A 24251-nucleotide genomic window follows, 5' to 3' on the forward strand; every position below is an offset into this window, starting at 1 on the left:
ATACTTTATGAAATCTCTATGGAAAGAATAAAGTGTTTTCCATCCGTGCCTCTGTTGAAGTCACGTTTGAAAACGTCTACAACGTTTGTTTTTAACCTTGATCTGTGCAGAACTTTGGAACCTTGTTGTTTTTAAAAATGCATTCAAGGCACCACTAAACGGATGCCACTGCTATAGTCAGTAATAATAAGGAACACAAGTCAGTATTGAATCTGTAAAAAGGAACACAAGTCAGTATTGAATCTGTAAAAAGGAACACAAGTCAGTATTGAATCTGTAAAAAGGAACACAAGTCAGTATTGAATCTGTAAAAAGGAACACAAGTCAGTATTGAATCTGTAAAAAGGAACACAAGTCAGTATTGCGTCAGTTGGCAGTGGCTCAGGGGTAGAGTGGCCGGATGGGAACCATGAGGTTCCCGGTTCGATCCCTGTGGGCTCCCCCAGAGTTAGTGTCGAAGTGTCCTTGAGCAAGACTCTGAACCCCTAATTGCTCCCCGATGTGCAGGTTTGTGCCTTGCAGCATGGTTTCCTCCGCCATCGGTGTGTGAATGGGTGAATGTAATGCACCTTGGATACAGGCGCTATATAAATGCACCATTTACCATTTAGTAAAGTATCAGCGGGCTGGCCAGATGTATGGAGAACCGGGATGACTGGAATGAACAACGTAGGACTCGTCTGAGGAAGACCTAGAGAGACTAAGGAACATACGGCAGTATTGAGTCAGTAATGAACAACGTAGGACTCGTCTGAGGAAGACCTAGAGAGACTAAGGAACATACGGCAGTATTGAGTCAGTAATGAACAACGTAGGACTCGTCTGAGGAAGACCTAGAGAGACTAAGGAACATACGGCAGTATTGAGTCAGTAATGAACAACGTAGGACTCGTCTGAGGAAGACCTAGAGAGACTAAGGAACATACGGCAGTATTGAGTCAGTAATGAACAACGTAGGACTCGTCTGAGGAAGACCTAGAGAGACTAAGGAACATACGGCAGTATTGAGTCAGTAATAAGGAATGTAGATAATAAGGGAGTAATTCAAAAGTAATGAATCAAATCATTGTGATGAACATTCAGTGGTCAACGTTACCTGGAACACATCTGGGGATCTCACAGTAGGCCTACTCAGCGAGTTTCTGTGGGTCAGTGGTGTAACACCATGGCTTCATGGAACCGTCTGGACTACGGCAGTAGTTGTTGTTCTCCAGACCTCTGATAAACATATGGAGGTAGACAGTAGGTAGGAAGTACAGACAGACAGACAGACAGACAGACAGACTGTAGACGAGTAGATGTTTAGCTGGGTGTTCTTACGCGTGTGGAAAGTTCTCGGGCGTGCGGGTGTGTCTGTGAGGTGTCTGGACCGACCAGCTCTGGCAGGTTCTCCCAGAGGTCGTCATGGCAACCGTCCCTCTGTAGTTCTGACCCGTACAGGTGATGCAGGACAACTCTGGAACGATGGGCTCTGATGTAGAGGACAGGATGTAGATAGATAGAGGACAGGAAGTAGATGGATGGATGGAGAGGACAGGAAGTAGACGGAAGGAGAGAGGAGAGGACAGGAAGTAGACGGATGGAGAGAGGAGAGGACAGGAAGTAGACGGATGGAGAGAGCAGAGGATTTAGTTAAAAACTGCGTGTGTGTGTATGCGTGCGCGTTTTTGTGCGTGCGTGTTTGTGTGCGTGTGTGCGACCGTGCATGCGTACGTGTGTGCGTGCTTGCGACAGTGCGCACGTGCGTGTGCTTGGTCATGAACATTCAGTGCCAGTGGTCAACGTTACCTGGCACACCAACACATCTGGGGATCTCACAGTACTCCCAGCCTTTCTGTGGGTCAGTGGTGTAACACCATGGCTTCCTGTCACCGCCTGGACTACGGCAGTAGTTGTTGTTCTCCAGACCGCTGATAAACACATGGAGGTAGACAGTAGGTAGGAAGTACACACAGTGCACACGTGCACGCACACACACACACACACACACACACACACACACACACACACACACACACACACACACACACACACACACACACACACACACACACACACACACACACACACACACACACACACACAGATCAGGCTATATTATTTTGTATTTCTGCTATAAACTAAATATGAACTCATGAACACAAGATGTAACTAGAACTGCACTCTGTCGAGTGCCTACTTGCTAGTGTGCATGCAGAGCGTGCAAGTACTGTCGACCTCTACGACCTCAGCCTCTCTGTAAAACATCGAAATTAAATACTAAAGTCGGGTCATAACTGGCTGTCAATGGTGATGTAATTACAATATGTTTCAATATTGGTTGGGTAACAGGTAACGTTTACAAGTTGTAAGTTGTAAGTACTATACTGTGGTCGGCTGGCTTTTTGATGCGTATGCTCAGAGGTATATATGATGTTGATGGTGACGTAATTAAGATATGTATCAATGCCAGGTTATAACTGGCTTTGGATGGTGACGTAATTAAGATATGTATCAATGCCGGGTTATAACTGGCTTTAGATGGTGACGTAATTAAGATATGTATCAATGCCGGGGTATAACTGGCTTTGGATGGTGACGTAATAAAGATATAGGTTTCAGATTACATACATGTATACATACAGACATTACCTTTAATTCACCCGACACTGAAACATAAACATAAACAGCAACAGGAAAGGAGCTGTTCCTGAGCCTACTGGTACGGGAGACAATAGTCCTGTAGCGCCTCCCAGAGGGGAGAAGGGAAAAGAGTCTGTGGTTTGGATGAGAGGGGTCTTATATATATATACCTCCGAGCATACGCACATTCGTACCAGCACGACCACAATACTTGCTGCTTGCTCAAGTAATAATCACTGCTGTAGACCAGTAGATGTTAGGATGGATGTTCTTGTGCAGGAGGATGCTAAACGCACACCAGTCTTAGTAGTGGTGCCAGCTCACGGCAGAAACATCTGAAGAGTTAAGTCTTAAAAAGACAAAAGAGTGGCTGCACACACTGATAGCCAAAGTGCCGATTATTTATTAGGATGCAGAGTAAAAACCAACGTTTCGGCAGTACAACTGCCTTCTTCAGGGTATATGGAAAAACAATTAAAATCACATATATATATAGAGCCAGGGCTCAACATTCAACCAATCACATACACAGTGTTGCGGGCAATCAGGATCAGCTGTCTCACATGCCTGGGTTATTAGGGAGGAGTTATACCTCATGAATAGCTGATGAGACTCTGGAAGGTTAATTCCTTGTCACTAAGACAAATACATATATCCAAGATATTTTCTATACATTACAGTTTAGGAATATCAAATAGAGATGGAACCACACAGTAAAGAACAACTATACAATACCAAACAGTTCCATCGATCACAAATATATAATAAATATAGAGATACAGGATGGATGTTCTTACCTGCATGGATAGTTCTCGGTAGTGAAGCGGTGGCTGTGAGGTGTCTGGACCGACCAGCTCTGGCATCTTCTCCCAGAGGTCGTCGTGGCAACCGTCCCTCGGTAGTTCTGGCCCAGGCCAGTGTAGCAGGTCTGGTCTAGAACTATGGATGGACAGGACAGGAAATAGGAGATGGATGGATGGACAGGACAGGAAGTAGGAGATGGATGGACAGGGCAGGAAGTAGGAGATGGATGGACAGGGCAGGAAGTAGGAGATGGATGGATGGACAGGACAGGAAGTAGGAGATGGATGGATGGACAGGACAGGAAGTATGAGATGGATGGATGGACAGGACAGGAAGTAGGAGATGGATGGATGGACAGGACAGGAAGTATGAGATGGATGGACAGGGCAGGAAGTAGGAGATGGATGGACAGGGCAGGAAGTAGGAGATGGATGATGAACAGGACAGGAAGTAGGAGATGGATGGATGGACAGGGCAGGAAGTAGGAGATGGATGATGGACAGGACAGGACTAGACCTGTAGGTGCCCGTCGGCCACCGGCCTACTTGGGAACGATGCAACTTGGGAACCTAATAATACCCGTTGTCATAGCACCCGTTTTAACTATCTGCCTGTCCCTTTTGTGCCCATACTGTATAGAGCGTCGCAGTCACGCCCGCTTTCATGACGACGCCAGGCCCAGGAAATAATTCCAAATGCATTTTTCCCATAGACATTTCAAAAAGTATTTATTTTTAGATAAGCGTCGTACAAAGCCAACTCGATTTGTGACAAATCATGACAACAAACACAATATTTTGGACCAAACAAATAATTACAAAGAATATAAACAACAAAAAAAGTGTTGTAACCTGCCGTTTTTTTCTTCTTTCAAATTCTTTGTTTGGCCCAAAACATTGTGTTTATTGTCATGATGTGTCACGACTCCAGTTGGCTTTGTTCGCAGCGTAAACTGTCTGTGTCCCACATGGAGATCTCTCTATCTGTCTGTCTGTTTGTGTCCCACATGGAGATCTCTCTATCTGTCTGTCTGTCTGTGTCCCACATGGAGATCTCTCTATCTGTCTGTCTGTCTGTGTCCCACATGGAGATCTCTCTATCTGTCTGACTGTCTGTGTCCCACATGGAGATCTCTGTATCTGTCTGTCTGCCTGTGTCCGACATGGAGATATCTGTATCTGTCTGTCTGTCGGTGTCCCACATGGAGATCACTCTATCTGTCTGTCTGTCTGTGTCCCACATGGAGATCTCTCTATCTGTCTGTCTGTCTGTGTCCCACATGGAGATATCTGTATCTGTCTGTCTGTCTGTGTCCCACATGGAGATCTCTCTATCTGTCTGTCTGTCTGTGTCCCACATGGAGATCTCTGTATCTGTCTGTCTGCCTGTGTCCCACATGGAGATCTCTGTATCTGTCTGTCTGCCTGTGTCTGAAGAACTGACTGTGAAAAGTGGACTGGTTAAGTAATGAATTGGCAAGTGTGGGGTTGCCATGGCAATCAATTGGCTGAGGCAGAGGCTGGACACTGCACAGGTGATGGGATTTAGGCTGACAAGCTGAAAATGCGACACAGTGCAACACGTTTTCAGCTTGTAGATCTGCTATTTTTAGTTTGTAGGACTAGTAGCATGCCAAAGTTTGTGCTATTGCCATTGAGAATGCATTGGGCGTTTAAGTTAAATAACTCCGAAACTACAAATCATTTCAAAGTAAAAGGTTCCAGCATGTGTCTCCACAGTAAGTTGAATTATAAAATGTGTGAATAGAGTTTCTAGGTGAAAGTAATTTTTTGACGTGCCATAAGCACTATATTTCTAAAACTATGAAACATTTCAAAGATTTATTTTCAGGCAAACATGTCCACCGTAAGATTAACCTAAATAGGTTTGAATGGGGTTTCTAGGTGTAAGTATGTAGGACTAGTAGCATGCCAAAGTTTGTGCTATTGCCATTGAGAATGCATTGGGCGTTTAAGTTAAATACAGGGGGGACATATTTTGACAGCAGAAACTGCCTGTCATAATTTCTCCCCCCTCCCTATTCCAAAGCCCCCCCAGGTACATTATATATTTAAACTATTTTCAGCAATGGTACACTTATTTTTTCAGTGGGTAGATCTTGTTGAGCTGGTCATTTTGAAAGTAGATCTCACGTCATAAATGTGTGGGCACCCCTGGTTTAGGCCTATACTTATGTTAACTTCATGAACTTCATGGGTCATGTTTGCATGTTTGGAACTGAAATCAATATTATATCAGTATTCCAATGTTAACCTGCGGGCCGCAATAAGTGATGGTGGAGGCCACATGTGGTCCCCGGGCCGCCAGTTGACCATTTATGTGCTATGTGAATCATAACACATACTGAAGGTGATGACTGACATGACGAGTTCATCATTTTCATTTTTATGCACGCAAGCACGCACGCACGCACGCACGCACGCACGCTACGCACGCACGCACGCACACACGCACGCACACAAACACACAGTACATTTAAGCTAAAACTCTGCCTTGGTTAACTTGGGACCCTCCTTAAGCCGTATAGTATATAATATGATATATATTTTCAGACACAGGACATTATCTCACACCAGTCAAGCAACTTTGAGCAGAGGTACAGTATGTGTACAGTTTGAGCAGAGGTACAGTATGTGTACAGTTTGAGCAGAGGTACAGTATGTGTACAGTTTGAGCAGAGGTACAGTATGTATTGCGATTGTTGGCATAGGCTTGGCTGATTCTTAATATCTTTCTTTACTTGTATTTCATGGTGATAATTGCTTTTTAAACAACACACATTGATCACCCTTTTGGTGTTTAAGCATTATGTTATACTTTAACTATTGGAAAATAGCAGATCTACAAGCTCATAGCGTGGCATCGAGTGCCGCACTATGAGCTTTTAGATCTGCTATTTTAGAAAAATTGTGAAAATGTGCCTCAAATCTTTGAGTATATATCAGTGTGATAGAGGGGTCAAAATCTCAAAAATTAATGATGGTTGCACTTTAGAAATAAATATAGGTCAGCAATACAAATGATGCTAGTTTTGTGAATTAATGTATACTTTGAGTGTACTTTTAATGCGTGGCCCCCTGTTCCCCCCACAAAATGACCGGAACTAGGCCTACTTAATATTCACTAAAACCAGAGCAGAACTCCCACCACGGGACTCAATCAATGAATCAATGAATACAGTCGCAATCACTAGCCCCCTCCGTTTAAGTTTCATGTAGGCCTAGGCTATATATTGTTTTACTATAAAAAACATGAGATGTGCTCCCTCAGTTTAAGTTTCATGTAGGCCTAGGCTATATATTGTTTTTCTATATAAAATGAGAGATGTGCCCCCTCTCCATTTTCAACTCCCCCCTTAGTCATTCCATCCTGGAGCAGAGCCTGACTTAAGTAAATGTACTTAGTTACTTTCCACCACTGTTAATATTAACAATTTGACATAAAGGCTAATTATAAAACAGGACACTGACGTGCATAAGGAAACAAAATCACACCTGTGTGAAGTGAGGGGCGATCTTATCATAGTACATCATCATACATCATCTCATTCCGGCAAATCAGAATTTGCGTCCTCACCTTCGTCTTCAATGCTTGTGTTCACACAAACCCTCAACATTGTCAATTCATTATCAATGGGATTTAATGTTTGTGTATAGGACAACGTTGTGGACAACGTTGTGGACAACGTTTGTGCTAGCACATACATACACCAAAAGCTGGACAGAGGCACTATACTAAAGAAAAACACTGTGATCTAGTCTTACCTTCAGCTGGACATAGGAGGCGCTATACTAAAGAAAAACATCGTGATCTGGTCTTACCTTCAGCCTTCAGTGAGTCCAGAGAGAGCAGCCATGATGTGAAGAGGAGAGCGCACGCCGTTATCACACGCATCTCTGCACAGTCAGTCAATCTGTCAACGTGTCAATCTGGGAGAGCAGAGAGAGAGACTGACAGCATTAGGAGGAAATCCACAGCTGTTCTAGTCCAGTCTAGTGTAGTCCCTGCAAGCACAAAGACATCCCCTCCACCACGACGACAGGGTCAAAGATCAGGTGACACCACACCACTGCTTCATGACTTACCGTATGAACCCTGATGAAATCAGCACCTCAGATTGGACTGATTGATTGATTGAATACTTTTAAACAGTGGTTTTCAACCATATCAAGGTCCATAAATGGTGGTCAGCAGTTGAGCCACGGACCATGCACCATTTGATGAGATTTAGCCTCTCAGGCCCAAAACTAAATAATATTTTGTTGTCGTTGCCATACGATGGAATTGTGGACAAAGTTGTCGTTCACAATTCCATGCTGTATTGATGTTCGTGCCATTATGAGAGATAACAGGCAAGTTCTCTCAAATCAATCAAGATAATTAAGGGCCTTTCTATGTGGAGTTTGCATGTCCCCCCCCCTGGGCCTATAGGGTAGGTACCAGATTTTACCAATCTTTAATTTAAATACATACCAAACCTGCAACTTTATTTTCAAAGTATTGTTCCAGCCAGTTTCATTTCCTTTGCCATGTAAAGACTTTTTTCCAGTTCAACAGTGATGTGCACCACTTCAATACGAGACAGGCAAATCATTTACATCTCCCAAAGTTCCGTACTGGTCTGTGTCAGTTCTCCATCAGATACAGGGGGGCCCAGCTATGGAACACCTATACAGCAATCTCATCTAATTCTACTTCATTAAATCATTTCAAATGGCCCTGGCGACCTGGCCCGCCAGGTCGCCTGATGGAGGGGAAAGGATCTTGTTGGAATAACATGTTGCTTGTTGCTTTGCTTCCATGCGCTACGTCCGGCCGGGGAAACTCCCCCCTGTCAGGTGAAAAGAAGCAGCTTGGACTCCTCATGCATAGAAGGAAGCATGAGGTCAGTCCGCTGCCCCTGCAATAAAGTGCAATGATAAGAAATACTTATAAATAAAAACCTAAACATTTAAATGAATAAGCCTACTGTTCATGTGCAAAGAAAGAGATAGCAGCAGTTGAGCACATACTTCACACTCATATATAGTATATGTGTGTGTGTGTGTGTGTGTGTGTGTGTGCGTGCGTGCGTATGTATGTGTATGTTGAGGTAGTGGTTGCATTAGTCCAGACTAGAGTGATTTTTTTTGATTGATTGAACTATTTATTAACAGTTTGCAGAATTACAGTACATTTCAAGCACAAAAACTGTTAACTGTGAGTGGACGACCCAATAAAGCATTAGGCCTACACTTGTTTACAAGAGGGTCCACCTTGTTCAATTCATCAAAACATTAGAGACGTACAAATAGACACTTCTATATAGCCAAAGAACAGAACAGCTAGAATTAAGGAGGTAAAAAGGGAAACGAAACATAGGCCTATACAGTGAGGGGAAAAAGGGGTGGGTGGGGGATTCAGATTTTATGGGGGTCAGTTTTGAATTGCAGCCGTCCGTCCGACCGTCCGTAGGTGCCATTTGAGAGCGGTTTTGAAGGAGTCAAGGGATTCGCATGTGAAATGAAATGAAATGATTACTATATTTACCCAGGGTATCTGGGCTAAGCTCAAGAACTTGTTTCCAGCCAGGCCCTGCTCATAGAACATTTCATCGTAGTGGTTCAATGCCTTGTTCAAGGGCACTTCAGCGGTGGTAATTTTAACGTGTCGGACGGCTGATTCGAACTGGCGACCTTCAGGTATCAAGACCGATCCTCAATCCGTTCGGCCACCGCTGCCATGTCTTAATGACTGTTGGTAGGGCGTTCCACATTTTGTTATAGGAGCGAAAATAATTGAGTCCCTTGTTTGTGCCGAATCTGGGTTGCACATGGTTTGTTGAGAGTCAGTGGAAACAGAGTAGGGGGAGAGCTGGTAGAGAGTTCAGCTTCCTCCTGACAGCCTGATGGACAAAGCTGCCCCCCTTCCTTGCTCGAAGGCTCTTTAGTCTTCTCCCTGATGGCAGAATGCTGAAGAAGACTATTTTGGTAGAGTCTACTCAGACTACAATTTGTTTGCACCAGTTGCCAGTGGTGGCCACCAGGGATCGCCATAGCATCGATGAAGAACACCATCATCAAACCCTTTTCTCCGTTCTTCCACTGAATCCTGAACCTCGTCGCTCGCCGTAGCCTCGTCGCATCTACGGTGGTCGAGGGAGGACAAAAAACACAAACTCTCTCAACGATGTGTGTCGACTCCAGGAAAAAGAAGTGTCGGCGTGGATTATTATTATTACTATTGTTATTATCATCCCTCTTATAGGATATCAGAACATACAAAGACAGCCTTATCAAAGATAAATCATTCCGTTTAGGAAGAGGAGACAAAAGGCCCTTATTTTATATTAATTAAGACGTCAGGATCATTAAATAACAAACCGTTTTGTTTTGGATCGAGACCAGGAAACTGAGCCGGATCTTTATTTATTATTAAGCCTATTATTATTATTATTGATATAATTTTCTTTCTTTCTTTTTGTTTTGTTTAATTGATGAGGTAATAATATATACATTATAATACTATAGGATGTTGTTGAGAGTGAGCGCCCAGATTGTTGGGGTTCTGGTGCTGTTCTGGTGTTTGGGTGATTTGGTGTTGGCCTGGTTCCAGAACCAACAACAACACAACAACAAACACAACAACAACAACAAACAATCCACGAGCGGCCAGGATCAAAGCTGCTTCTGTCACGTAAGTACAATTTGAATACATTGAGGCCGATATATGGACCATTCTGCAATGTCTTCTAAATCTTCTAAGTTTTCTGAAAAAAAACCTATGTTTCTATGTCAGTGGTGCTCAAACTATTTCATTATTAAGGACCACCAAAAATCTGTTTTTGTATGCGAACCCCCGTCTCAAATGTGATTTTCCAGAGACCCCCCCAGAAACAAATAATTATTTGAGTTAAGCACGTTTTCTGCCTGTGAAATAATTGATTGATTGATTGATTGAAGTATTTATTAACAGTAACAATTGCAGTACATTTCAAGCACAACTCAATACAAAACTGTTAAGTGGACAAGACCATAAACGGCATAAAGCATTACACTTGTTTACAATAGGGTCCACCATGTTCAATTCATCATAACATTTAGAGACGTATACAAATATACTTCTATAAAGCCAAAAACAGGAAATCATCATAGAGGTAAATATAGGGGATACAAAACAAACACATACAGTGAGGGGGAAAGGGGGTGGGAATATACATGACATACTTTGAATATACATTATTGATTGATTGATTGAAAGATTTATTAACAGATTGGAGAATTACAGTACATCTCAATACCTCAATACAAAACTGTTAACTTTGTGGCAGCGGTGGCCGAACGGTTTGCGGAGCGGTCTTGATACCGGAAGGTCGCCAGTTCGTATCCCCGGACCGGCACGTTAAAATTACCACCGCTGAAGTGCCCTTGAGCAAGGCATTGAACCACTACCATGAAATGTTCTATGAGCAGGGCCTGGCTGGAAACAAGTTCTTGAGCTTAGCCCAGATACCCTGGGTAAATATAGTAATCATTTAATTTCATTTCATTTCAACAGATTGGAGAATTACAGTACATTTCAAGCACACCTCAATACAAAACTGTTAACTGTGGACGACAACATAAAGCATTACACTTGTTTACAATAGGGTCCACCATGTTCAATTCATCATAACATTTAGAGACGTACAAATAAATATACACACTTCTATATAGCCAAAAACAGGAAATCATCATAAAAAGGGGGGGGGGAAACCTATACAGTAAGGTCAGTAATCTCAGCAAGGCATATGGCTTCTTGGTTAGAGTGAGTGACTATATTATCACACGAAAAGATGAAATTACCTGGAGGCAAATCTTTCCGGTGATAAAATGGCCACCAACGTAATCAAAAAAGTCAACCAAAGAACAAGATTCCTAATACAGGATCTCCTCACTGGTCAACAAAAACACCTTGAAGACCCTAACAGGAGCCCTCGTACAAGGTTTCTTCGACTATGCATGCACCTCTTGGTACCACAGCACCTCAAAGGCCCTTAAAACAAGGCTCCAGACTTCCCAAAACAAACTGGTCAGGCTACTACTGGGCCTCACCCCCCCAATCACACCTCACCCCTGCCCACTTTGACAGGCTGGAATGGCTTAGGGTCGACGACAGAGTACAGTATCTTACAATGGGTCTGGTATACAAGATTCGATACACCACCAAGATACCCATGTACCTGTCTAAATACTTCCTTAATGTCAACAAAATCCACACCCACAACACCAGAGGGAGCTCAACAATTGATTGATTGATTGATTGAAATATTTATGAACAGTTTGCAGAAATACAGTACATTTCAAGCACAAACTCAATACAAAGACTGTTAACTGTGAGTGGACGACCCAATTAAGCATTACACTTGTTTACAAGAGGGTCCACCTTGTTCAATGCATCAAAACTCATACACGCGATAGCAGAGCATAGAGGTAGCCGTGTTTATTTTTACATGAAGACAACAAACCATGTGCAACCCAGATCTGGTACAAACAAGGGACTGAATTAATTTCGCTCCTATGCCACCAAAATGTGGAACGCCCTACCAATGTTCATTAAGACATGTGAATCCCTTGACTCCTTCAAAACCGCTCTCACTCAAAGGGCACCTACGGACGGCTGCAATTCGAAACTGGCCCCCGTAAAATCTGAATCCCTTGTATTGGTGAATCTTGGTGATCCTGAATCTTGGTGGTGTATCGAATCTTGTGGACCAGACCCATTGCAAGATGCTGTACTCTGTCGTCAACCCTAAGCCATTCCAGCCTGTCAAAGTGAGCAGGGGTGAGGTGGGTTCGGGGAGTGAGGCCCAGTAGTAGCCTGACCAGTTTGTTTTGGGAAGTCTGGAGCCTTGGTGCCTCCTGGTGGGAAAAGTACGTTTGGTAATTTTACTTAAGTAACGGTGCAAATACTCTGTTACAAGCAAAATGCCTGTGTTCAAAATGTTACTTGAGTAAAAGTACAAACGTTTGGCAATTCAAAATGTTTGAAGCAGATCTTCAATCATGCAAGCTTGTAGATCTGCTCTTTTCAAATAGCCTATTTCTATATTGATTGATTGAAGCATTTATTAACAGTATGCAGAATAGGTACATTTCAAGCACAACTCAATACAAAAACTGTTAACTGTGGACGACACCATAAAGCATATTACACTTGTTTACTATAGGGTTCACCATTTTCAATTCATCATAACATTTAGAGACGTACTGTACAAATATACACTTCTATATAACAAGAAAAAAATCATCATAGAAGGAGGTAAAAAGTGAAAGGATGATATATATATATATAGTGAGGGGAAAAGGGGGTGGGGGGGACTCGATCAGACCTTTTTTACAGGGCCGCAGTTTCGAATTGCAGCGGTGCCCTTTGAGAGCGGTTTTGAAGGAGTCAGGGGATTCACATGTCTCAATGAAAATAACAAAAAATAGGGCTAAAGTGGTTACTGTAAATGTATGTTTTATAATAAAATAATGTATATCTGGAGAGTTTTCAAAGGAGAGTAGAAGTAAAATGTACATTTGGAAATACTCCAGTGAAGTAAAAAAAAAAAAAAAAAAAAAAACTAGCTACAGTATTGAGTAAATGTACTTCTTTCGACCACTCTAAGTACTTAAATGCTTCAGTTATTAGGCCATATTTTTGTACTCCTCACAGTGTCAGTATTCTCCATTAAGAACGTTTTTAATAGAACAATAATAATTCAAGTTGTAATTATAAACGCGCCGTTCTTATCATCACTCATACAAGCGATAGCAGAGCATAGAGGTAGCAGTGTTTATTTTTACATGAAGACGCGGAAGTGTAGAACAGCGTGGTGCACGCTGATTGGCTGAGACCTCCCGGCGCACGGGCCCGGTGGGACTTGTAGTCCCTTTTCGGTCCGCGCGTCATGGAAAATTGTCGGGGAAAGACTACAAAACGGTTCCCCCTCTCGTCTCTTTCTTCCGGGGAGGGCGGGACTTGGTTGTTGGTGTGCGTCGGTGACGTACGTATATTGTCTTTTGGGGGAGGTGGAGGAGGCAGTGGGGTAAAGTAACTAAGTACATGTACTCGAGTACTGTACTTAGTTACGAGTACTACTGTTTTGAGGCATTTATTTTTTACTTTCTTCAGTATTTATTATATACTTCATTTTTATTTTTACTTATACTCCACTACATCTCAGAGGAATATATTGTACTTTTCCACTCCAAGTTTTTGAAAACTTGAATTACTTGTTACTTAGTAGATTTTTATTATTATTTTATTACAAAACATGCATTAACCACTTCAGCCCATACATTTTGGCCATTTGAAAATAGCTGATCTACAAGCTTGTGCGCTATACATTTGTGTGAAAATGACACATTAATTTCTGCATAATGACTGCAGTAGCCTATACTTTCTAACTTTTGTTACTTTTTAAAAGTAGCCTACATTTCTTATACCAATACTTTTGTAACTTTTTTATACTCACATTGAATGCCAGACTCTTCTTTACATGTAAACAGAGTAGTTCTACAGTACAAGACAAGAATTGACACTTTTACTCGAGTAAAAAACAACACAAGTACTTTTTTTTTCCATCGCGGAGGGGAGGAGGAGGAGGAGGAGGAGGAGGAGGAGGCGTGGCTTATTTGAAAGTGTGTGCGTGTTGAAATGACAACAGCTGTCAAAAAAGAGCACCTGAGTGAGAGGTTGTTGTAACATCAGCTGGACATCATGGGTTTCTGTCTGCTGGCTGTTCTCTAAACACGGGGAAGGACTTGTTAGATTCGTGTAGATTTTAGTAATGCAATAATTTCATAGTTTACAAAAAGAAAGACATGTTCGGAGGAGGAGGAGGAGGAGGAGGAGGAAGTCGCTGGGTGTCGTGGGCGCTTGTCATCTGTGCGTCTGTCATACAGCCGTTCCATTCGGCTATGGATCAGGTAGGACGTCTATAGGGCTGTCACGATTTATTAACAACACATTTAAGTTTAAGACAATTTGACCTGAGATCAGATTCTAAAAATGTCTTCTACATCCTTGACAGTTTTCTGAAAAATCTATGTTTCTATATGTCAGTTGTTCTTCGATTTTTCAAAAATAGCAGACCTACAAGCTCGTACTGAGCTTGTAGATCTGCTTTTTCAATAGCTAAATTATAACATTATTATAATATAATAATGCTAACACCAAAAGGGGTTCCCGCCCAAAATGGGTTAAGACAATTTAATTGTCACACAGATAATTACGATTGTGACAACGATTTAATTGTGTTTTGTTTTGTTGTTGTTGGGGGGGGGGGGGGGGGGGGGGGGGGGGTTGCCTGGTAATCCAAAAACAAATGGACAGGGGCAGGTATGACAAATAGGCCTAACTGAAATGTACAAAGAAGTAAACTGACATATTCATTATTCCTACTTAAAAAAGGTAAAATAGCTCACTTTGTGTAAACTTGTAGATCTGCTGTTTCAGCTTTTCTTTTATATATGTATGAACACCTTTCAACACGAATGAATAAATAATTGAGATTATCTCCAATAATTGCGATTAGACGATTATGTAATAATTGTGTCTGGCTGAAATTTGTAATTATTATTATTTTTTGTCTTTTTTGTGAAAGTAGATGGTAAGCCCCCCCCCAACCCCCCCACTAACAGCTGACTCTCTTAAAGAGACAGAGACAGGCAGACTGGCTGCTCTGAGAGTACAAATAAGCCATTGGCGGTCACATTATTAATTCGTCATCAATATCGGTGAAAAGGCACGCACACACGCACGCACACACACACACACACACACACACACACACACACACACACGCACACACGTCCCTGTTTGTAACTCGTCAAACATTTTTAAGTTCTGGCCAAATACTGGCCAAGCTGGTCCGGTTGCAGACTGATCGGAATCTTTCAAATGGAGCTGAAGACAAATACCCCCAAAACGGGTTAATGTAGCCTATCGTATGTTTGTTAATAATACTGATCGAAATCTAAACCGGATAATATTAGCCTATATTTGTTACTAATTGTTCTGATTTTAAATTATTATTAGTATTATTACCTTTTTTATTTGATTTTTTTTACAAAAGTATAATTTATTTTACGTTGAGCTAATCTACAGTAGCAGATGTAAAAACCAGCTCGCAGCTCTTGTACATCTGCTGCTGTTGAACATTTATTTTAAATTGTGAGAACAACCGTTTTTTAGAAGGCATTCATAGAGTCGGCCTCCTCGGGTCTTGACGGGTTAAAGTGTTCTAAAATGATAATTGAGACACTTAACCCCTCTTCTGTTGTCCGGAGCAGTGTGGTGCAGACAGACACGTAGTCAGGCTGCCATATGTTAGCCCCACGAGAGGAACGCTACAGCTACTAGGCTGTCAAGAGAGTGATATATTCTTTGTTAAATTGAGTGTTAAATGGCCTTATTCCAGTGTGTGTTCAGTAACAGTGTTATCACATTTTGGGGTGGGAACCCCTTTTGGTGTTTTAAGCGTTATGTTATGCTTTAGCTGTTAGAGAAAATAGCAGATCTACAAGCTCATAGCGCGGCACCGAGTGCCGCACTATGAACTTGTAGGTCTGCTATTTCTTTTTAAATGTGGCGCAAATCTTTGAATATATATTCTTTCAGAGTGAACGTTTTTTAACTCAAATCTTTGCTTCTGGGGGGGGGTGGGGGGGGGGGGAGACCTGTTTTCAGTCTGCGGCCAAATACAGATAATTCTGGGGGCCCTTGACATGAAAAAGGTTGAGTACCACTGACATAGAAACAGGTTTTTCAGAAAACATTTAGGATTTAGAAGACATTTTTTTAAGAATCGTCCTCATGTCAAAACGGGTTAAATAGCTCTGTGCTAGTAGTCATTGCTATAGTGTTTATTCAGTAACAGAGGTCTCATGTCTCTCCAGCCCTTTAATAAGGAGAAAATAGAGAGAGAAAAGACACCATTTAAGCTGATAAATGTAACATACATAAATTAATATAAATGGGTGAATAGAGAAGAAATGGATGAACTGATGTAGCCTCGCATAGCGACACTAATATCTATAATATAATAGTAATAATAGTATTATATAATAAAATACTGCCTGGGGCAATAATATGCATTTGCAAAGGCAGATGGAGGCTGTCTGTATGCGAGGCTGGAACTGATGGGTCATCATCAGCATGCCACCAGTAACGAAGTACATTTACTCAGGACTTTCAAACTAGGAAGGGTATGGCCTGGTCAGCCTGCAATGACATGCATAAGATCTGGTCATCCCAGCTTAGTAAGATGTTAAAAGTAAAACATATTTAGGACGACCGTTGAGCCGATTCTACTCTATGGCTCCGAGACATGGACACTTTCAAAGAAACTAGAGAAACGGTTGGATGGCACTTACACCCGCCTTCTAATGAGAGCGCAAAATCTGTCTTGGAAGAGCCACCCATCGACTAATCTAATATTTAACCTTCCCCGTGTTTCTTCACTAGTCCGATCCAGAAGAACACAGTTTGCCGGCCACTGCTACAGAGCTGACAATGAGGTTATATCTTCCCTTCTTCTCTGGAGTCCTGACTCAAAGCAGACCAGAGGTAGAAAACTGTCGTACCCTGATGTCATCGTTAGGGACACATGCATCAGTAAAGCAGGAACTGGGGCTGGCAATGAAGGACCGGGAAGTCTGGCGTAATATTGTGAAATCCACGATCTCGACCGCGGTCGAAAAATGATGATGATGACATTTACTCAAGTATACCCACTTCAGAGGCTCTATAGGGTGTACCAAAACTCCTGGAGGGGGCGTCAACCTATGTGTCACGTGGTAGCGGCCGCCATACTTGCTGGCTTGTCTGGTTTGTTTACATTGAGCGACTTTCCGTGTGCTTGTAGACGTTCTTTTTTTAAACTGACCTCACAGTGGTGCAGACTTGCTCAGTAAATAAGTGCCACAGCAGGTCGCGTCGAGGAAATGAGCCAGAAAACGGAATTAGATGTTCAGCTTTCCAGCATGGAGACAGCATCAAGGAACCCAGATTGACGAGTTTACAAAAATACGTAGAAAGGCTTGGATCTCGGCTGTACGGCGCACGGGCGCAGAGACATAACGTTCAACACAGTATCTAAGCACAGCCGTGTCTGTTCACGACATTTTCCTTGTCCTTGTAATGTATTTGGGCCCGGCGTTCTTTCTATCCATCCTGGTGTTGGTTCACTATGTTGTCGCCAAGAACGAGCTCAATATTAACAAAAACATACCACCGTCACTCTATTCTGAGTGATAGAATGTAATGCCCAAGAGAGGGCCGTCCCTAGCTTTTCAGACGCCGCCCCCCTCTTGGTGACGTACACGTTTTCACACGCTATACATCCACGTATGATAACAGCATCCTAAGGTTAGCAAGGAATATCACCTCTAATACTAGCCATGTGTTGTATGGAGAGTATAAGGAATATCACCTCTAATACTAGCCATGTGTTGTATGGAGAGTATAAGGAATATCACCTCTAATACTAGCCATGTGTTGTATGGAGAGTATAAGGAATATCACCTCTAATACTAGCCATGTGTTGTATGGAGAGTATAAGGAATATCACCTCTAATACTAGCCATGTGTTGTATGGAGAGTATAAGGAATATCACCTCTAATACTAGCCATGTGTTGTATGGAGAGTATAAGGAATATCACCTCTAATACTAGCCATGTGTTGTATGGAGAGTATAAGGAATATCACCTCTAATACTAGCCATGTGTTGTATGGAGAGTATAAGGAATATCACCTCTAATACTAGCCATGTGTTGTATGGAGAGTATAAGGAATATCACCTCTAATACTAGCCATGTGTTGTATGGAGAGTATAAGGAATATCACCTCTAATACTAGCCATGTGTTGTATGGAGAGTATAAGGAATATCACCTCTAATACTAGCCATGTGTTGTATGGAGAGTATAAGGAATATCACCTCTAATACTAGCCATGTGTTGTATGGAGAGTATAAGGAATATCACCTCTAATACTAGCCATGTGTTGTATGGAGAGTATAAGGAATATCACCTCTAATACTAGCCATGTGTTGTATGGAGAGTATAAGGAATATCACCTCTAATACTAGCCATGTGTTGTATGGAGAGTATAAGGAATATCACCTCTAATACTAGCCATGTGTTGTATGGAGAGTATAAGGAATATCACCTCTAATACTAGCCATGTGTTGTATGGAGAGTATAAGGAATATCACCTCTAATACTAGCCATGTGTTGTATGGAGAGTATAAGGAATATCACCTCTAATACTAGCCATGTGTTGTATGGAGAGTATAAGGAATATCACCTCTAATACTAGCCATGTGTTGTATGGAGAGTATAGGTTGCTGCCTTCAGGAAATAGATATGGTGTCCCAGCATACAATAAGGTCAGACTGAAGAGGTCTTTTGTCCATCAGTCGACTTTGAGGCTTAATCAGGATTTTGGTCAGGACGAGACTGAGCTGTGGACGTTGCTCTCTGCCCTTATGTTTCTATATACATGTTGGCCTAACTGTGTTTTCTTTTTTTCGTCCTGTGTTGTGTCAAATGTGTGTATATGTGTTGCATACAAGGCCGCTGGGTCGCAAAACAAATTTCAGTGCGAACTGACAATAAAGTACCATATCATTTATCATACTGTACTATTTTGAGGTAGGCTATTTTTAACTTCTTTCATTTCTACTCCACGCACATCTCAGAGGAAAATATTGTAATTGAAAGCTTTAGTTACTAATTACTACTGCCATACTTTAACTCAAGTCAATTTTGAATTCCAGACTTTTAATTCCAGAGTACTTCTACAATGCAGTATAATATTGATACTTGTACTTAAGTAAAACAATTGAGTAGTTTTTCCACCATATGTTGTGTTGCTGAATAGTGCATGAGCTGTGAGATCGGGTGACACCAGGTCCATCCCTCTGCTGTGAGATCTGTGATCCTCACATAGCAGCTGTCAATCACCTGACACATGTCAGTGCATTGATCGTCAAATGAACACAATCTATGCCAATGTACTCACACTCACTCCCCCTGGAGTGAGTGTGGAAATATAGTGGCCCTCTGAGTGAGTGTGGAACTATAGCGGCCCTCTGGAGTGAGTGTGGAACTATAGTGGCCCTCTGAGTGAGTGTGGAACTATAGCGGCCCTCTGGAGTGAGTGTGGAACTATAGTGGCCCTCTGGAGTGAGTGTGGACATATAGTGGCCCTCTGGAGTGAGAGTGGAACTATAGTGGCCCTCTGGAGTGAGTGTTGAACTATAGTGGCCCTCTGGAGTGAGTGTGGACATATAGTGGCCCTCTGGAGTCACTGAGTGTGGAACTATAGTGGCCCTCTGGAATGAGTGTGGACATATAGTGGCCCTCTGGAGTGAGTGTGGACATATTGTGGCCCTCTGGAGTGAGTGTGGACATATAGTGGCCCTCTGGAGTGAGTGTGGACATATAGTGGCCCGCTGGAGTGAGTGTGGACATATAGTGGCCCTCTGGAGTGAGTGTGGACATATAGTGGCCCTCTGGAGTGAGTGTGGAACTATAGTGGCCCTCTGGAGTGAGTGTGGAACTATAGTGGCCCTCTGGAGTGAGTGTTGAACTATAGTGGCCCTCTGGAGTGAGTGTGGACATATAGTGGCCCTCTGGAGTCACTGAGTGTGGAACTATAGTGGCCCTCTGGAATGAGTGTGGACATATAGTGGCCCTCTGGAGTGAGTGTGGACATATAGTGGCCCTCTGGAGTGAGTGTGGACATATAGTGGCCCTCTGGAGTGAGTGTGGACATATAGTGGCCCGCTGGAGTGAGTGTGGACATATAGCGGCCCTCTGGAGTGAGTGTGGACATATAGTGGCCCGCTGGAGTGAGTGTGGACATATAGTGGCCCTCTGGAGTGAGTGTGGACATATAGTGGCCCTCTGGAGTGAGTGTGGACATATAGTGGCCCGCTGGAGTGAGTGTGGACATATAGTGGCCCTCTGGAGTGAGTGTGGACATATAGTGGCCCTCTGGAGTGAGTGTGGAACTATAGTGGCCCTCTGGAGTGAGTGTGGACATATAGTGGCCCTCTGGAGTGAGTTTGGACATATAGTGGCCCTCTGAAGTGAGTGTGGAACTATAGTGGTCCTCTGGAGTGAGTGTGGACATATAGTGGCCCTCTGGAGTGAGTGTGGAACTATAGTCGTCCTCTGGAGTGAGTGTGGACATATAGTGGCCCTCTCCATCATCAAAGTTGGTCATAGTCTGGTAAGCCCGCCCTCTATTTGCAATACTGGGCCCTGGTTGGTCCTACACTACTGCTGCTCTGCGAAATACTCCCCCAACAATTGAGCGACACCAGGCCAGACTCGATCTGCAGTGCGAAGGCAGATTGAAGGCTGGCTACGCAAGGCTACATATCTGTGGATCAGGATGTGGTCGCTTAGCGTCGCCACACTTCCTGTCAAAAAGAGGAAGTGCTATGTTCCCCTATCACCCTGTCCTGGTTTTACTCTCTCTCTGTGTGTGTGTGTGTGTGCGTGCGTGCGTGTGCGCGTGTGCGTGTGTGTGTGTACGTGCGCGTGTGTGAGACAAAGAGCAAAGCCAAACGACTTTCCAAATACTGCTCTGTTTGGGCTTAGCTGTTCTAGGCCCTTTCTGTGTGGAGGAGAAGGTGCCATGTTTGTGTGTGTCCTTAGGTGCACATGGACTGTCAACCCTGTTGTTTTAGATTTTGACCCGAGATCAGATTCTAAAAATGTCTTCTACATCCTGACAGTTTTCTGAAAAAGCTATGTTTCTATGTCAGTGGTTCTTCGATTTTTCAAAAATAGCAGACCTACAAGTTCATAGCGCGCCACTCGGTGGCGCGCTATGAGCTTGTAGATCTGTGGCTCAAGAGGTAGAGCAGGTCGTCCAATGGTAGAGCAGGTCGTCCAATGATCCATGGGTCGGCGGTTCGAATCCCGGCTCCTCCTGTCTACATGTCGAAGTGTCCTTGGGCAAGACACTGAACCCCAAATTGCTCCCAATGTGCTGGTTGGTACCTTGCATGGCTTCCGCCGCAATCGGTGTATGAATGTGTGTGTGAATGGGTGAATGTAATGCACAATCTATGTAAAGCGCCTTGGATAAAGGCGCTATATAAATGCACCATTTACCATTTACCATTTAGATCTGCTATTTTTCAATAGCTACAGGATAACATAATGCTAACACCAAAAGTTTTCCCGCCCAAAATGGGTTAAAGATTACGATAAAAGTCGCTGATGAATCGCTCGCTTCATATTTTGAACGAGAGGCATGTTGAAGTCAAAAATGAAGAGCTTAGTATATCCATCTGGTCAAAACCACGGAGAGCTCCCTAGATTAGGAGATACGAGCCTTTCTTTGTGAACGGTAAACAGGGAAGTGAACGACAACGCGCGTGCGCGAAAGAGCAAGGAGTATGGTGCAGAAGGAGAGGCCAACTAAAAAAAAAAGAAAGAAATTCAGAATATTTTTCTCTCGGTTGATATCAATGTGTACACACGCCCTAGCAACCCGTCGGTTGGATTAGTTATGACGTGCCCACACGCCGTACGGTCTGAACCAGTTAAACAAAAGTGACATTCTAAGTTTTAAGCGCATTGTGATTATCACGACGATAATATTGTTAATTGATTATTGATTTATTGACTCATTCATAAATTCATTAATTTGTGTGTGATTGTTTTCAGCTGACGGGCGTCCTGGACGACTGTTTCTGTGACATCGAGAGCATCGACGCGTTCAATAACTTCAAGATCTACCCTCGGATCAAGAGACTGACGGAGAGAGACTACTTCAGATACTACAGGGTGAGAGAGAGAGAGAGAGAGAGAGACTATGGAAATATAGTGGCCCCCACTATATATAGTGGCCCCCCACTGGCCCCCCCAGAGTGTGGGGCTAGTGGAGAACAGAGCCTTAGATATAGACAGAGTTACGCAAACTGCGTTCACTTCATGGGGCTTCAGTCCAATAGAGGCTCTCCTACATAGACTTCTATTGGTCACTTCATGGGGCTTCAGTCCAATGGTGGCTCTCCTACATAGACTTCTATTGGTCACTTCATGGGGCTTCAGTCCAATGGTGGCTCTCCTACATAGACTTCTATTGGTCACTTCATGGGGCTTCAGTCCAATGGAGGCTCTCCTACATAGACTTCTATTGGTCACTTCATGGGGCTTCAGTCCAATGGTGGCTCTCCTACATAGACTTCTATTGGTCACTTCATGGGGCTTCAGTCCAATAGAGGCTCTCCTACATAGACTTATATTGGTCACTTCATGGGGCTTCAGTCCAATGGTGGCTCTCCTACATAGACTTCTATTGGTCACTTCATGGGGCTTCAGTCCAATGGCGGCTCTCCTACATAGACTTCTATTGGTCACTTCATGGGGCTTCAGTCCAATGGTGGCTCTCCTACATAGACTTCTATTGGTCACTTCATGGGGCTTCAGTCCAATGGTGGCTCTCCTACATAGACTTCTATTGGTCACTTCATGGGGCTTCAGTCCAATAGAGGCTCTCCTACATAGACTTATATTGGTCACTTCATGGGGCTTCAGTCCAATGACGCTCTCCTACATAGACTTCTATTGGTCACTTCATGGGGCTTCAGTCCAATGGCGGCTCTCCTACATAGACTTCTATTGGTCACTTCATGGGGCTTCAGTCCAATGGCGGCTCTCCTACATAGACTTCTATTGGTCACTTCATGGGGCTTCAGTCCAATGGCGGCTCTCCTACATAGACTTCTATTGGTCACTTCATGGGGCTTCAGTCCAATGACGCTCTCCTACATAGACTTCTATTGGTCACTTCATGGGGCTTCAGTCCAATGGTGGCTCTCCTACATAGACTTCTATTGGTCACTTCATGGGGCTTCAGTCCAATGGCGGCTCTCCTACATAGACTTCTATTGGTCACTTCATGGGGCTTCAGTCCAATGGAGGCTCTCCTACATAGACTTCTATTGGTCACTTCATGGGGCTTCAGTCCAATGGAGGCTCTCCTACATAGACTTCTATTGGTCACTTCATGGGGCTTCAGTCCAATGGAGGCTCTCCTACATAGACTTCTATTGGTCACTTCATGGGGCTTCAGTCCAATGGAGGCTCTCCTACATAGACTTCTATTGGTCACTTCATGGGGCTTCAGTCCAATGGTGGCTCTCCTACATAGACTTCTATTGGTCACTTCATGGGGCTTCAGTCCAATAGAGGCTCTCCTACATAGACTTATATTGGTCACTTCATGGGGCTTCAGTCCAATGGCGGCTCTCCTACATAGACTTCTATTGGTCACTTCATGGGGCTTCAGTCCAATGGCGGCTCTCCTACATAGACTTCTATTGGTCACTTCATGGGGCTTCAGTCCAATGGCGGCTCTCCTACATAGACTTCTATTGGTCACTTCATGGGGCTTCAGTCCAATGACGCTCTCCTACATAGACTTCTATTGGTCACTTCATGGGGCTTCAGTCCAATGGTGGCTCTCCTACATAGACTTCTATTGGTCACTTCATGGGGCTTCAGTCCAATGGCGGCTCTCCTACATAGACTTCTATTGGTCACTTCATGGGGCTTCAGTCCAATGGAGGCTCTCCTACATAGACTTCTATTGGTCACTTCATGGGGCTTCAGTCCAATGGAGGCTCTCCTACATAGACTTCTATTGGTCACTTCATGGGGCTTCAGTCCAATGGCGGCTCTCCTACATAGACTTCTATTGGTCACTTCATGGGGCTTCAGTCCAATGACGCTCTCCTACATAGACTTCTATTGGTCACTTCATGGGGCT

General features: G+C 43.3%; 1 protein-coding gene across 1 annotated transcript in view; it reads left to right on the plus strand.

Moving 5' to 3' along the window:
- Positions 1–9595: 9595 nt before the first annotated feature.
- The window catches only part of LOC306922163 (ERO1-like protein beta), a 53078-nt gene continuing 38422 nt past the window's right edge, over positions 9596–24251 (plus strand). The window contains exons 1-2 of the mRNA XM_079499559.1: positions 9596–10122; positions 22145–22264. Coding sequence (XP_079355685.1) covers positions 9958–10122; positions 22145–22264 — 285 coding nt within the window. The 5' untranslated portion in view covers positions 9596–9957. The remainder of the gene's footprint in view (positions 10123–22144; positions 22265–24251) is intronic.

This window comes from Electrona antarctica (assembly GCF_951216825.1).
Source record: "Electrona antarctica genome assembly, chromosome: 4".
Classification (NCBI taxonomy): Eukaryota; Metazoa; Chordata; class Actinopteri; order Myctophiformes; family Myctophidae; genus Electrona; species Electrona antarctica.